The sequence below is a fragment of the Teleopsis dalmanni genome, chromosome 1, assembly GCF_002237135.1.
Source record: "Teleopsis dalmanni isolate 2A chromosome 1, ASM223713v2, whole genome shotgun sequence".
Classification (NCBI taxonomy): domain Eukaryota; kingdom Metazoa; phylum Arthropoda; class Insecta; order Diptera; family Diopsidae; genus Teleopsis; species Teleopsis dalmanni.
Genome location: NC_051846.1, coordinates 228,497,329 through 228,511,425, shown reverse-complemented (window position 1 = coordinate 228,511,425; position 14,097 = coordinate 228,497,329). Strand labels below are relative to the sequence as shown.

The window sequence follows — 14,097 nt, the reverse complement described above, 5'->3', positions numbered from 1 at the left end:
TATTAAAGAATATAACTATTAAAATGATATATATTTAAAATAATTAAGAGACAACCATCGATTTGTTGTCATATGTGATTGCCTTTGTCAATGTGAGTAACTGAAAACCCTAGTATTTAGGAATTGTTTTACCACAGATACATTAGTGTGATATTTGTATTACTGTAATGTAGTATTAAAAATTAATTTCATTAGTCACTGATTCCTAATGTCTAAACTCATATGAAAATTAGTTTTTATTAAGTATAGATTCTTTCATAAATCTAATTGGATCTCTGCTATTACTTAAATATGTTAACTGATTTATACAAACCAAGTTTATGCTTTTTTTTCCCAATTCTTACTCTACGTAAAATCATTATTCTAATTTACTTCACGTTAATATATATAATAGTACACAATGTTTGTACTATTTTACTAAACATTAACAATTTTATCAAAAATATATATTACAAACTTTATTAAATAAAAATACCCTTAATTTGGATTTATGCGTATTAGAATGATGAATGGTATATTGGGACCTATAAGATATATTATGTTATTTATTTATATAATAGTAATAAAATATTACTTACCACACATGTATATATTACAAATTTATTTATATTAATTTAAGTAAAAATGATTTAAGAATTTTTTTTTGTTTTAAATGTATTTATTTTATTATAATCGTCATACTTAATTTTATATTTAAACTAATACATATGCTTGTAATATATTAAACTTATAGAAATATATTTTTGAGAATAAATGCTTCCTATTTATATGAAATGGAAACATATTAAATTTATTTTTTTATTTATTTAAAATACAATACCTTAAATTATTATTTTTTAATTATTTGATGTAGCTTTTGTTAATATATTCCAAAAAATATCAAGCACAATGACATATATATATATACAATTAACACAATTTTAATATACGAAGGATGATACCTTGTTGCACTCTTTCCAGCTTAAAGATGTAAAACTGAAAAGCTTTTCCCCGACTATTTTAATTATTATGTAAAAATTACTTTGAAACTTTTTAATTAATATTTTAATATATACATATAACATATATTTTAATACATTAATTATATGCTGACTAAATTAACAAACATAAATACAAGTATGTTATTATATTATTTACCAACGTTTTTGTTATACATTACATTAAGACAAATACTTTAGAACAGGGCTGTCCAAAGCACGGCCCACGACATGTTTTTAATCTATTACAATTACCCAAATTTTCTTATAGTGTACTGGTAAGATAACATTATTTTATTTTTATGGTATACCAAATAAATGGATTTAAATTAATAAATTAATAAAACTAAATTTAACATTATAACCGTATTTTTATTTTTGTTGAAAATAACTATGAACTTATGTATTTGTTTCCGCGGCCCTCCAATATGTACAGTGATTTGTATTGACCCGCAAACGCATCTGGTCTGGACAGCCCTGCTTTAGAAGGTATGTTTTATGTTAGGTTGGAATGAGGGCCTTGTGCACAAAGCCCAAATAATCTGCTCAAACCATTCATACGTTGTTCATACGCATACCAGAAGTGCCCCTTATAAGACCAGTGGCTAGCGTACGAACATGGCTGAAGAGCACAATGTGTGTCTTAGCAATAAATATTTAATTATAAAAATGTTTATATCCGAGACGTTTTCCAATATATATGACAACTTTTCAAATTGTTCAAAATATAATTAATGTACATTAAAGCCATTAAAAAAAATCACTTTAAATAATTTCGAAAATGAAATTAAATGTTGTTTTGTCTATTTCTATAACTGTATGAATATATAATTGTTTTTTTAATTGTTTTTGGACTAAATATTTATTGTTGTTTGTTTTTTCACCTCCTGAGGTGAAATCTACTTCTTTTGATTTTCTTCTACACGATATGACAACAATTAGAGAGATGAATGGCGACACTTGGTAGTAAATGAATGGCTCCAGGCCGCTCGCGGAATTGATTACATATAGTACAATACATTAAGATAATAATGAAATATTAACAAACATATATAAAACCATCAAATCATTTTTAAAATGATTTGTTTTTATAGATATTTTACGTCAGATTGTAGGAATTTGTCATATCCAAAATATCATCGGACTTCATATATTACAATAATATAGAAAGTGTGTCTTAATGTACAACATAAAATATATCGCCGTCATAAAATTTAAACTTAAAGAATAAAAAGAATTAATATAAATAAACTATCAAATAATGCAATAATAAATGTTTAACATTTTACGATTTATGGATCAGTAATACCTACAGTACGTTTACCCATAGTACTAGTGTTTACAATTTGAAAGTCTCCTAAAGCCGGATTTTCAATTGTGATCGGTAATTGAGCATCACCAGTATCAACAATAAATTCTTTTATATCAACTGGATCTAATTTCATATGATCTGCATCAGTAACCATAGCATCATTATCTACATTACCACTTTTTTCGCCAAATATTTCTTTTGTCAGCTTCTGCAATTCTTCTTGTTGTTGTTGCATTACATCCAGTTGCTCTTTCGCCGCCGCTGCGATTACTGCACGCTCTTCAGCCGCCTTTCGTTTCGCTTCTTGTTTTTCTCGTTCCTGCAATTCAAGTTCTTCTCGAGCAGCAAATACAGTTGCAGGTATTATTGGTGGTCTATTTATGTGCACTTTCATATGACGTTTAAGTGCAACATATTGTATAAATCTTTTCCCACATTGATTGCATTCATGCGGCTTCTCACCAGTGTGCGTCATTTCGTGATGCTTTAAAGTTTGTGCTTTTGCGAAACGACGATGACAAAAGCGACAAGCAAAGTCTTTAACGCCTTCATGTACAATACGATGATGACGTTTCAGATTGCCTGGTCCATTAAAGCCTTGTCCACAATCTGGACATATATGTGGTCCTTCTTTCATCATAAAGTTTATTTGCGGAGACCATGATGGCACAGCCACTGAAGGTATCGGATTAACTGCTGTTCCTGCTAGTTGTGATATATCGACTCTCTCTACACGTCTTGGATCTTTAGGAATTGATGCTGCCGATTCAGCACATACTTTTAATATTTCTTCTGCTACTTTTTGATGCGTTTCTTTTGAATGATTCTCTGGCACTGGTAATTCAGGAAGAGGTGGCTGATTTTCAGTGGGTATTAAACCACCTTCCATTTGACGTTTTCGATAAACTTCGATGGCGCGTAAAACTCGTTTTTCGTGTGTTTTTAAATGTTTAGTTAAACCTTTCGCATATAAAAACTTTTTCCCGCAAACTTTACATTCGCAACGTTTTTCTCCAGTATGTGTCATTTCATGCATTTTACATGCGTTCGATTTGCCAAAAGTCTTACCACAGTATTGACAGGCATAATCTTTAATTTTCTCATGCACAATTTTAACGTGCATCCGCAGATTTTGTTTGTTGTGGGACGCATGCGGACATAGATGACATTTGAATTGCTTTTCCTGAGTATGTGTATTAATATGAGTATTCCACTCCTGCCTAGTCGTCTTACCAACACCACAATACGGACAAACATAATTTTTAATGCCTGCATGTCTCATAAGATGATCCTTAAGCGCACTATTAATAACAAATCTTTTTCCACAAATATTGCACGGAAATGGTAATTCTTTGCCATCATGTTTGTACATATGTTTCTTAAGTGCCATTGGACATCGAAATACTTTTTCACACTCAGTGCATGGATAACATTTTGGTTCATTTAATTCTTTCACAATTTTATGCACTTTCTTTAAATGCCAATTAAGCAGACGAGTTCGAGGGAATGTACGGCCACAGCCTTCCTCTGGACAGGGATAAGTTTGTATTGTTTCAGCATGACAATGTTCTACATGTAGACGTAAGCCATTGGCGGTTGTGAAGCCTTTTAAACATGTTTCAACAGTACACTGGTGCGGTAGCTTATCATTGTGATATTTCATATGCTCTTGATAGCGTTCTGATTTTTTAAATTTCTTATGACAAATGTGGCAATCAATAATGCGATGTAAATGTTTCTCTGATCTGGGTATACGTTTTCGTGCCAGTTTCGATCTTAAGGTTTTACCTAATTTTTTACGTAAACGAGTTGCCAAAGGTTTATCATCGTCACTATCGGTATCATTATCGTTGTCATTATCAGCATTGTCGGGTTGGAAATCATCATCGTCATCAGCAGATTCACTAAAAGAGTCATTGCTGAAGAATGTTTTATCATTTCTTTTAGTAGTATCTTCCGTCTTCTCATTTAAAACTACCTCTTCTGCCTCTTTATCAACATTTTCAATCATTTTAAATACATCTTCCTCATTATCAATAAATTCCAATTTGTGATTTACCAAAGGATCGAAGTTAAGTCTATCATCATCTTCTGCTGAGATAGTTTGTACATCAGGTGGACCTGTTTCCATAATATCAAAAGTATGAGTACTGAACGCTTTATTTTCCACCATATCTTGAAATTTTTGCACTGAATCCACACATAGTTTTTGAAAGTCATGTAAATCATTAAGACGCGTATAACAAACACCACAAATATTTTTTGGAAACCCATCATGCGGCTCCACAGATAAAGAAGTACAAACAACAAGTTTTTTCGCCAAACCTGGTATGAGAAAAAGATCATAAACGTTTTCAGTTTGTAACGTTTCTAAACATATTCGACAAATTGAATGAATATTGTGTTCGGTTCCACCGTCCATTTTTAATTATTATTTATATTCGCATTTATTTATTAATTAGAATTTTCCTCTTTTCGGGAAAATCTTACGCGTCAATGAAGTTTTTTATTATACTGTAGTGCTGCCACCCAATTGCATAAAAACTACAAATCAGAAAAGTTCTAAATCACTCTACTCACATACTAAACGTCATACAATCATAAAACATATATGTATAAAACAGTTCAACTATTGTAAATTAATAAAGGAAAATAATTATTGTTTTTTGTAGAATCATTATTTAAAAATAAATAAATATGCGTTTTAATAACAACTTATTGTTACAATTTATTTATGAAGCTACATATTGCACCCCGTAAGTTAATAAACATTTCTAGTTTTTTTTTTATTATTATAGTAAATAAATAAAAAAATATAAGATGATGTTTTTATAGACATAACAACAACAAAATTATTAAAAAACAGAATTATTGTACTTTAAAACTAATTGAGAAAATATGGCTACACATTTATAGTAAAGGAACAACACAAAAAATAAAATATGAAACAGGGTCCTTTTTATACAAATTTCCTACTGTTTACCTTTACATATTCAGCCCGATTGCGAGTTCAAGTAAATTGATGACAAATTAAGAGAAATAGTAAATAATGACGGTATGGCAGCCAATGTTGGTATTCACCAGAATTTCGAGTACGGTAAATTAGATAGAAATTAGGTAAATTATCATTGTGAAAATTTTATGAGATGTTTAATACATAAATAAATTTGATAACTTTTAACCAAAAATAATAAATATATATTTACATAAATGAAATGCAAAAAATCGAATTACTTTACCTCACTTTACTCGAACTTGCACACGGTCTTAATATATTGTAACTCATTCTACTCATTAAACATTATTTCATAAAATGTAGCAATAAAAAATTTATTATTACTTTTGATATTTACAAATTTGTTTAGTTATGAATATATGTAAATATATATAAAAATTTAAGTAATATATAGCAACAATTAGAATATACTTTAGAACTGATTTCAACCTTTCCTTGTAAAACAATATATATATTTTTAAATTTCAATAATAATATTCAAATATTTGCATACATACAGTCAGACATTATTCTTGCATTGCCTCTTGCATTTCTATTGAATGAAATAACTGCTTCACTTCATTCATAAATTTTTACTATGATCTGAACTGTTATCAAAAATAATAACAAATCATAAACATGACTTGAAATATAACAACAAAAGATTACTTCTTCTTAACAAGAACGTATTTCTTACGTTCATATTGATATCGTATTTTGCTACTTGTGTGTAAAATGCTTATTATATGTTTTGGTGAATGAATTTCGGAATATTAGTGAATCTATCTCTGTGACAACGTAATATCTTATTCTCATTTATATCTTATTCTCATTCCACTGCAGTTCAATTTTGCAGTGGAATTCTTAATTTTACGTACTGCCAGTGGTTTGAAGTACTGTGTATTACACTTCAAGCATTTCTTTGAAATATTTCTACGTGATTGACTCAATTACAAGCACAGTTGGCGGCACATAACCCTTCGCTTATAACTGGTTCAAACTAACTCATATTAACGACTAGTTACTTTTGTTTACTAGAAAATATTTCACCCGATGTCATAGCGTCTTCATGACATTGTCCTTCAAATTAAGCATTAAGACCTGAGTTGCTACAATTTATAAAGCTGTTTTTGTTTATATAAAAAAAATTTTTCTTCAGTTAAAAGTTTTTATTTTCATCAGTACTAAATCAAATTTTACTTGATAAAAATTATTGTATTAAACATTTCCTAACCATATTAGATACAAGTAAAGAACCAAAAACAAAACAAAAATCTATAAATAGCTTAATATTGCAAACAGTTATGATATAAAAAGTATTAATAATAAAAACACAGACATTATATAATTACATAAACTAAACTATATACTACATGCTTAACAAGAACTATTAACATTTCAGAATTTTTAACAGCTTTCCAATGCTTATTTCACTTCTGATGGTGGCATCCTTTCAGGAATTGGCACCGGTGCCATATCTTTGAGAATTTCTTTAGCCATTTTAAGTTTATTCTCTTGTTCTTTAATTTCGTCCAATTGCTGTTTTGCTGCTTCAGCAATAGCTGAACGATCTTCTTCTTCTTTTCGCTTAACTTCTATGTGTTTTATTTTTTTTCTCTGGACATCTTCGCGAGCAGCTAATACGGTGGCAGGTTTCGGTTGGGTAATATGTACTTTCATATGCCGTTTAAGATGATAATTTTGTATGAAACGCTTACCACAAATCGTGCATTCGAATTTCTTGACAGTTGGCGGCAACAAACTGCGGTCCATATGCACCTTCATATGTCGCTTTAACGCCACACTTTGTATAAAACGCTTGCCGCAGTCCATACATTGATGTGGCTTTTCTCCAGTATGTGTCATTTCGTGATGTTTAAGTGTATCAGCTTTAGCAAAACGTAGAGGACAATAACGACATGCGAAATCTTTAACTCGTTCGTGTACAATTCGATGATGACGTTTTAAATTACCAATGCCATTGAAGCCTTGACCACAGTCAGGACATATATGTGGACCTTCTTTTAACATTGGTTTTACTTGCGGCGACCAAGATGGAACTGCTACTGATGGAATGGGATTAATGGCAGTTCCTGCTAGCAATGAAATATCTACACGTGCTACACGCCTAGGATCAGTTGATACGGGATTAGCTGTCTTAGAAGTCACTTTCAACAGTTCCTCCGTTACTTTTTGATGCGTCTCTTTTAAGGTAGCCTCTGACACTTGCGATGGAGTGAATTCTTTATTTGGTATACCTTCAAATGCGCGCAGCACACGTTTCTCGTGTGTTTGCAAATGTTTTGTTAAACCTTTTAAATACAAAAATTTCTTATTACAAACCTTACACTCATGTTTCTTGTCTCCAGTATGAATCGTTTCATGCATTTTACATGCATTGGACTTTCCAAATGTTTTACCACAATATTGACATGCATAATCCTTGATTTTATCATGCACTATCTTTATGTGCATCCGCAGGTTTTGTCTATTGTGTGACGCATGGGGACACAGTTCACATTTAAATTTCTTCTCCTTGGTATGTGTGGTTATATGATTGTTCCATTCTTGTTTAGTTGTCTTACCCACACCACAATATGGACACATGTAATTTTTAATACCCGCATGCCTCATCAAATGGTCTTTTAAAGCAGTATTCGTGACGAATCGTTTGCCACAAATATTACATGGAAATGGTAGTTCCTTGCCATCGTGTTTAAACATATGTTTTTTGTGTGCCATTGGACATTTGAAAACTTTCTCACATTCGCTGCATGGATATTTTTTAATTTCATTTGGATCTCTTACTACTTTGTGTATTTTTTTCAGATGCCAATTCAGAATTCGCGTTCGATGGAATACACGTCCACATCCCTCGACAGTACAAGGATACTTTTCTGTTGGAACCGTATGCGTATGCTCTACATGTACCCGCAGTGCGTAAGATGTTGTAAAGCCTCTTTGACAATTTTCAACTGTGCACTGAAATGGTAGTTTGTCATTGTGATATTTCATATGATTTTGATAATTATCAGCTTTTTTGAACTTTTTCTGGCATATATGACAGGTTATTATGCGATGTAAATGCCGTTCTGCAGCTGGTATCCGCTTACGTTTCACTTTACCTTTTGGTCCATTGCTGGAATTTGCAGCTTCTTTTTTACGCAAACGTGCAGCAAGTGGCAGATCATCATCATCACTGTCGCTTTTATCGTTCTCATTGCAAATGAAATCTTCATCCTCGTCATTATCTTCTTCGAATTCGGTACTTGATTCATCACTAAATATTTTGCCATTTTTCGACTGATTTAAATTAGCTTCCTCTAATTGTTTTTCCTTCTCCTCCGTTTCTTTCGCTTCTTTATCAACATTTCCTATAAGTTTGAAAACATCATCTTCATTTTCCAATAATTCCATTTTATGGTTAAGTAATGGATCACAGTTAGGTGCTTCATCATCGTCTGCCAAAGCGTTTTGGGTTTCCTCAGTACCAGCAGGCACCCAATTGTCAACTGTGGTTAAAGGTACTTCCGGAAATCCATTCTTTGAAAATATATCCTGAAACTTTTGCACAGACTCAATACATTGTTTTTGAAAATCATGTAAATCGTTTAGACGCGTATAGCAAACTCCACAGATATTTTTTGGATATCCATCATTTGGTTCAACATTTATACAAGTGCATACAATTAACTTTTTTGCTAGCCCCGGAATAAGGAACAAATCGTAAGCATTTTCGTACTGTATATATTCTAAACATATCCGGCATATAGAATGTATATTATATTCTAAATTTGTGCTCATTTTATTGTATATAAAACTATATACAAAGACAATAATAATCTACATTTATTTTCAGTAAAACGCGTCGAAAATACTTTAATCAAAACAATGTTGCCAGATCATTAAATTGTTTCTATTTTTCTCGTTAAATTGCTTCAAATAACGTTATAAGTTTTATAATTGTTTAAAAGGCTAGAGTACCTATTGCTATGCACAATACATAATAATTACAAATTGCCATCTATGGTAAAAATATATATATGATATAATTTCTTAAATGACTGCGAATTATCCACAGTTAAAACACTTAATATCATGTTTCCACTGCAACTAAAGCTACTGTTAGAAATCAATTTAAAAGCGATCACATTTGTTTCAAATATTTATTTATATATGAATAATTTGAATGGTGCTTTAAAAACTATAAAATAAATTCATTTAGTACTAATACTTAAAATTAATTATTTTACTTCCTCTTAGTCACTACAACCGCCTTGCTTGTACGAGATTTTAAACAAACAGGAAAGCATAAATAAACAACTAGCTGACATATGAATTGGCAATTCCTATATGCACTGGGTTGCATTTAACAATAATAAACTGTACAGTTGCAACGATCAAAGAAAGTATATAAAAGTTTTAAGGAGTGGAGTTTCCATAGATATAAACTGATTTGCATAAACAGGTGAAATATGTTAACTTCTTTGTTTACATTTTATATACAGTTTGTCAAGATTGTGTTTGCAAAACGAAAAAATGTTACAAATATTTGGCCAATAAAAATGATTATTTTTGAAATAAAAAAAAATTAAAAAGTTTACAAATAAATTAAACATTTTTCTTCATATTAAACTAAAAATTATTCAAAAGTATCATTAGAACAATAAAATAATTCACAAAAATAAAAATAACACCAAATTTGTTGTGTCATCATTGTTTTTAATTTTGGAATTTCTTATTTTTAACGGGAGAGAATACCGTTAGATGAGTCTGGGTTTTTTGTTTGTTATGATGTTCTGCAAAAACTGTTCAGTTTCTTTGTTATTTAATAAAATAGAGTGTATTAAGTAAAGGAATAACTAGAATAATAACTCGTGATTAAATATGACAGGTAAAAGAACAAATTCCAATAATATTGAGTTAGTATGTTATAATTACTACCTCGGTAAATCTGCTAAGGAATAAAGTCTAATGTTTAATATTAGGTTAAGAACAATTTATAATATTATAAACAGAGCAGAAAATGAGTATTACATTAGTTTAAAACCAGCAGGCCACCGTATTAAACCATTGTCTGATCGCCATATGACACGAGTATTAACACTGTTTTCAAAGCAGATACGCATCCGAATTCGATGTGAAAACGTATATCCTATTTCGCAAGCTTAACTGTCAAGCATGTAATATAGCATTTACACTGGCCTCAAGTGGCTCATTTTGGTCACAAATCAAAAATAAGAAGCAAATGATTCGTTTATTGCGTACAAAATCTCAAGTACAAATAAGATCCATTGGATCTCATTCTGTACAAATGAGCTCCAACGAGGTTAGGATAAGTTCCAACGAGGTTAGAATGAGTTTCACATATCTTCCAAATACAAATGAATACATTGCAACACCCTAAATAAAAAAAATAAGTATTCAGTTTGACCTTCATCCAACATTTTTTTGACACAGGTCATAAATCAAATCAACAGACAAGTTGAAAGATAAGCTGTTTGAAATTAGAACAAATGAATTACAACAAATGTAAACACTTTTCAATGACTCATTCGAAATGAGCCATTTGAGGCCAGTGTAAATGCAATATACGAAAAGTTCACGACATATGCAGTTCACGAAATATCACTTATAGCTGTTATGAGTACCCTCATGGTCTATAAATAAAGAAATTATTGTAAAAAAGTTTTAACATAAAATTAATATTATAGAATATATATCGTACACATACAAATCACGTCTTACCAAATGAATTTTTTTTTGCTGTGTGTAGGGTACTCTCATTACAAAATATCGGCAGGTCACTCTTTTTTAACAGCAGCTGACAAGTTTGCATTCAAAACAAACTTTATTGCAGATTTACGCATTAAACAAAAAATAAGTATTATAAATGAATGCAGTAATTGCATTGTGTAATTTTTGCCAAGCACATGGACCATGTCCAATATTCTGCACATTGACGTTACGCTCAAAGCTTGATGATTTACATCTTGACCAACAAATTAATAATAAGCTGTGTGCAGCTTGCAATTCTTTGGGTCAGTCCAATGCATTGTACAGCAAGGATACCGAAAGCGGTGCTACATTTTTAAGTACACAGACTGCTGCTCTACCGGAAGTGGCCACACTTGTGAAATATGCTGCAATACAAAGTTTAAGTTCAGAGATAAATTGCAACAAGGACGGCGGATTTGTCTTTTTTGGTGACTCAACTCAGGGCCATGTCTTAAGTCACACTTTTCATGTTAGCGATTTACAAGTAATGTATAAAATTGAATTTTCGTCGCTGCTTATACAATATTTTTAACTGAAATTTTTTTTAGGCGAGAGGATTTTATCAACTCTTTTCTATTATTATATTAATGAAAGATAAATATTTCTTGCTAAATACAAAACCTTTTTTAGCTGAACATTTGCGAAGAATCTCATCTGAAATACAAGCATCCGCGCACAAAATAAAAGAAGATGAAGAAGCTAAAGATTCACCTCGTCAGAGACGTTTATCTGGTGCACAATTGCTAGTACAAACGCCAAGATCTCTTGTTGAACTGACTGGCGAAGATAATATATACGCAATATTACATTCACATTTTTCGTGGGTACTCTTAGCTGGTTCGCGGTTTCTAACGGAACATGTCACATTCGGCAATCTACCGTGGTTACCTCCACAAAGTAGTGGTCAACCGCCAAAACAACGATTAACGTATAATATAACAACTTTACCAATGATACAGAAATTCGAAGAAACCCTTGACGATCCTGAACAAGAAGAATTCTATTCACTGCGTCACATTAAACAAGTTGTGAGAAATGATTTATTTACTACAGTTTGCTATTGTGCACTTACAGGGGTTAAGGTATGCCAAATACCTGCCACATGTATTTATTTTGATTATTGAATTTAACGTAATACTATTTCCAGATTATAGTACGTGGTTCCCCGGAACGTACTTTTAATTTTATGCTTTGTCTAAGAAAATTATTACCCGACAAAATGCACAACTTGATGCGTATTGACGCACAGCATCAGCACTCCATTAGTTCAGATTATAAAATAATATCTGTGTCTAATGAAATACCCGTTCCAATCGCTTGCAGTTCCGTGTTGCGCATTGACTACTTAGACAAATCAATGGATGGGTTTGAAGTTTCAGTAAAATGGCCTGGCGAATTACCTAGTAAATGTACGCTTAACATGTTTAATTTTATACAAAAAAATAAAATTAGATGATAGGATGGTTCGAATAGAAATGTAGACAACAACAAAAAATTTATGTTAATTTATTGCAGTTTGGCTGACTATACAATGCTGCTTCGAGTATTGTCAAGTACTCATCATGGGTAGCCTTAAGAAATATTCCAATTTCCGACTATTGATGATGAATATTTGGCAATACTCGAAACAGCATTTTATAGTCAGCCAAACTTCAATAAAATAAATAAAATTTTTTGTTGTCACTTCATTTCTATGCGAACCCTTCTAACTTTTAAATAGTTTCTTTCCGTTATAAAACGCGTTACTTTCGACAAAATTTAACATTAGAAAATGAATTTATTTTAAAATTATTAACAGGGCCCGATTTAATGGTTAAACTAATTAAAGCAGTCAATGAGACGCGCTTTACAGAGCTGGTATTAAATAAACAGACTAAAGTTTTGATCGAAGAATGGAAAAAGTAGGTGAAATAATTCATTTATACATTTAATGTTAAATAAATATTGATTATTTTGGTTTTTATAGTAAAATAATTTGCTTAAACCGTGCAAAGTCAACAACAGGGCAAACTAAACTTAAAAAGGTCCTTGGAATCCAGCCACAAGATCAGCCTTTAATAAATTATTGGAGCGCACATCTTGCTTAATATATAAATTTTATATTTGAAAATTGTAAATACATTTCCAATTAATTTAAGTTTATTTAAAAAACTAATCAAATAAACTCAACCAAAACTAATTTTCTTTACTTTAAAGAACAACAATAAAGAATTGGACGAATTTAAGTATTTACTTTATAATAAATAACTGTTAGAAGGGTTTTCGAATAACAAAGAAAGAAATAAAGGACAAACACAAAAATTTATTTTTTTAATTTTATTGAAATTTGGCTGACCATACAACGCTGTTTCGAGTATTGCCAAGTACTCTTCATCAGTGGTCTTTGGGAATAATCGAATATTATTTAATTAGCTTATAGTCCGTATATAATTTGTTTGGACTGCAAGTGCCAGGCTTAGAACTCGTGCCTGTCAAATTAGAAGCGATGACTAATCGTGTTTATCCACAAGAAGCCAAGGCTGCACAAACTTTCAATGCTCAAGTTCCAGGTTTTATTGTCACTTATTTTTATTTAATTAGTGACAACAACCAACGCACTTGCCGTGCTTTTTAAATAAGAACGAGCTTATAAACTTCAGCTTTATTTTTAGAAACACAAGTTCAGCGAATTGAAAGTTTAACTTTTGGGTTTTGCCTATTTCTTTATTTCTTTTCAAAGCTACTCTTTTTGTAGAGACATTTTGTAATGCATATTGTTTTACTTACTACATGTAAAGCGACCATTCTGGTGCTTTTTACAAAGAAGCTATGCTATGTTATTCTACAAATCCGCTTTCGCGGTTAGGAAAAGTTGAACAATATTATATTTTAACATATTGTTCTTTACTTTTCACAAGTCTAATATTTGAATAAAGTATTAGTGTTGCTATAAAGCTACGCTTTCTTTGTATGGTGACAAAGAAGCTTTATTAAAATTTAGAGGGTTTTCGAATAACAAAGAAAGAAATAAAGGACAAACACAAAAATTTATTTTT

General features: G+C 30.9%; 3 protein-coding genes across 3 annotated transcripts; 1 reads left to right on the top strand and 2 right to left on the bottom strand.

Annotated features, from left to right (window-relative positions):
• Positions 1-2,194: 2,194 nt before the first annotated feature.
• On the bottom strand, positions 2,195-4,790 carry LOC119672545 (zinc finger protein 85-like). The gene has a single exon (XM_038083615.1). It carries the CDS (start codon positions 4,709-4,711, stop codon positions 2,270-2,272), a length of 2,442 nt encoding a protein of 813 aa, XP_037939543.1. The 5' UTR covers positions 4,712-4,790; the 3' UTR covers positions 2,195-2,269.
• A 1,702-nt stretch (positions 4,791-6,492) lies between these two features.
• On the bottom strand, positions 6,493-9,121 carry LOC119672546 (zinc finger protein 540-like). The gene has a single exon (XM_038083616.1). The coding sequence runs from the start codon at positions 9,086-9,088 to the stop codon at positions 6,710-6,712; it is 2,379 nt and encodes a 792-aa protein (XP_037939544.1). The 5' UTR covers positions 9,089-9,121; the 3' UTR covers positions 6,493-6,709.
• A 2,032-nt stretch (positions 9,122-11,153) lies between these two features.
• On the top strand, positions 11,154-13,185 carry LOC119672547 (folliculin-like). The gene is made up of 5 exons (XM_038083617.1): positions 11,154-11,546; positions 11,611-12,144; positions 12,210-12,471; positions 12,861-12,963; positions 13,029-13,185. The coding sequence occupies exons 1-5, from the start codon at positions 11,178-11,180 to the stop codon at positions 13,147-13,149; spliced, it is 1,389 nt and encodes a 462-aa protein (XP_037939545.1). The 5' UTR covers positions 11,154-11,177; the 3' UTR covers positions 13,150-13,185.
• Positions 13,186-14,097: the final 912 nt, after the last annotated feature.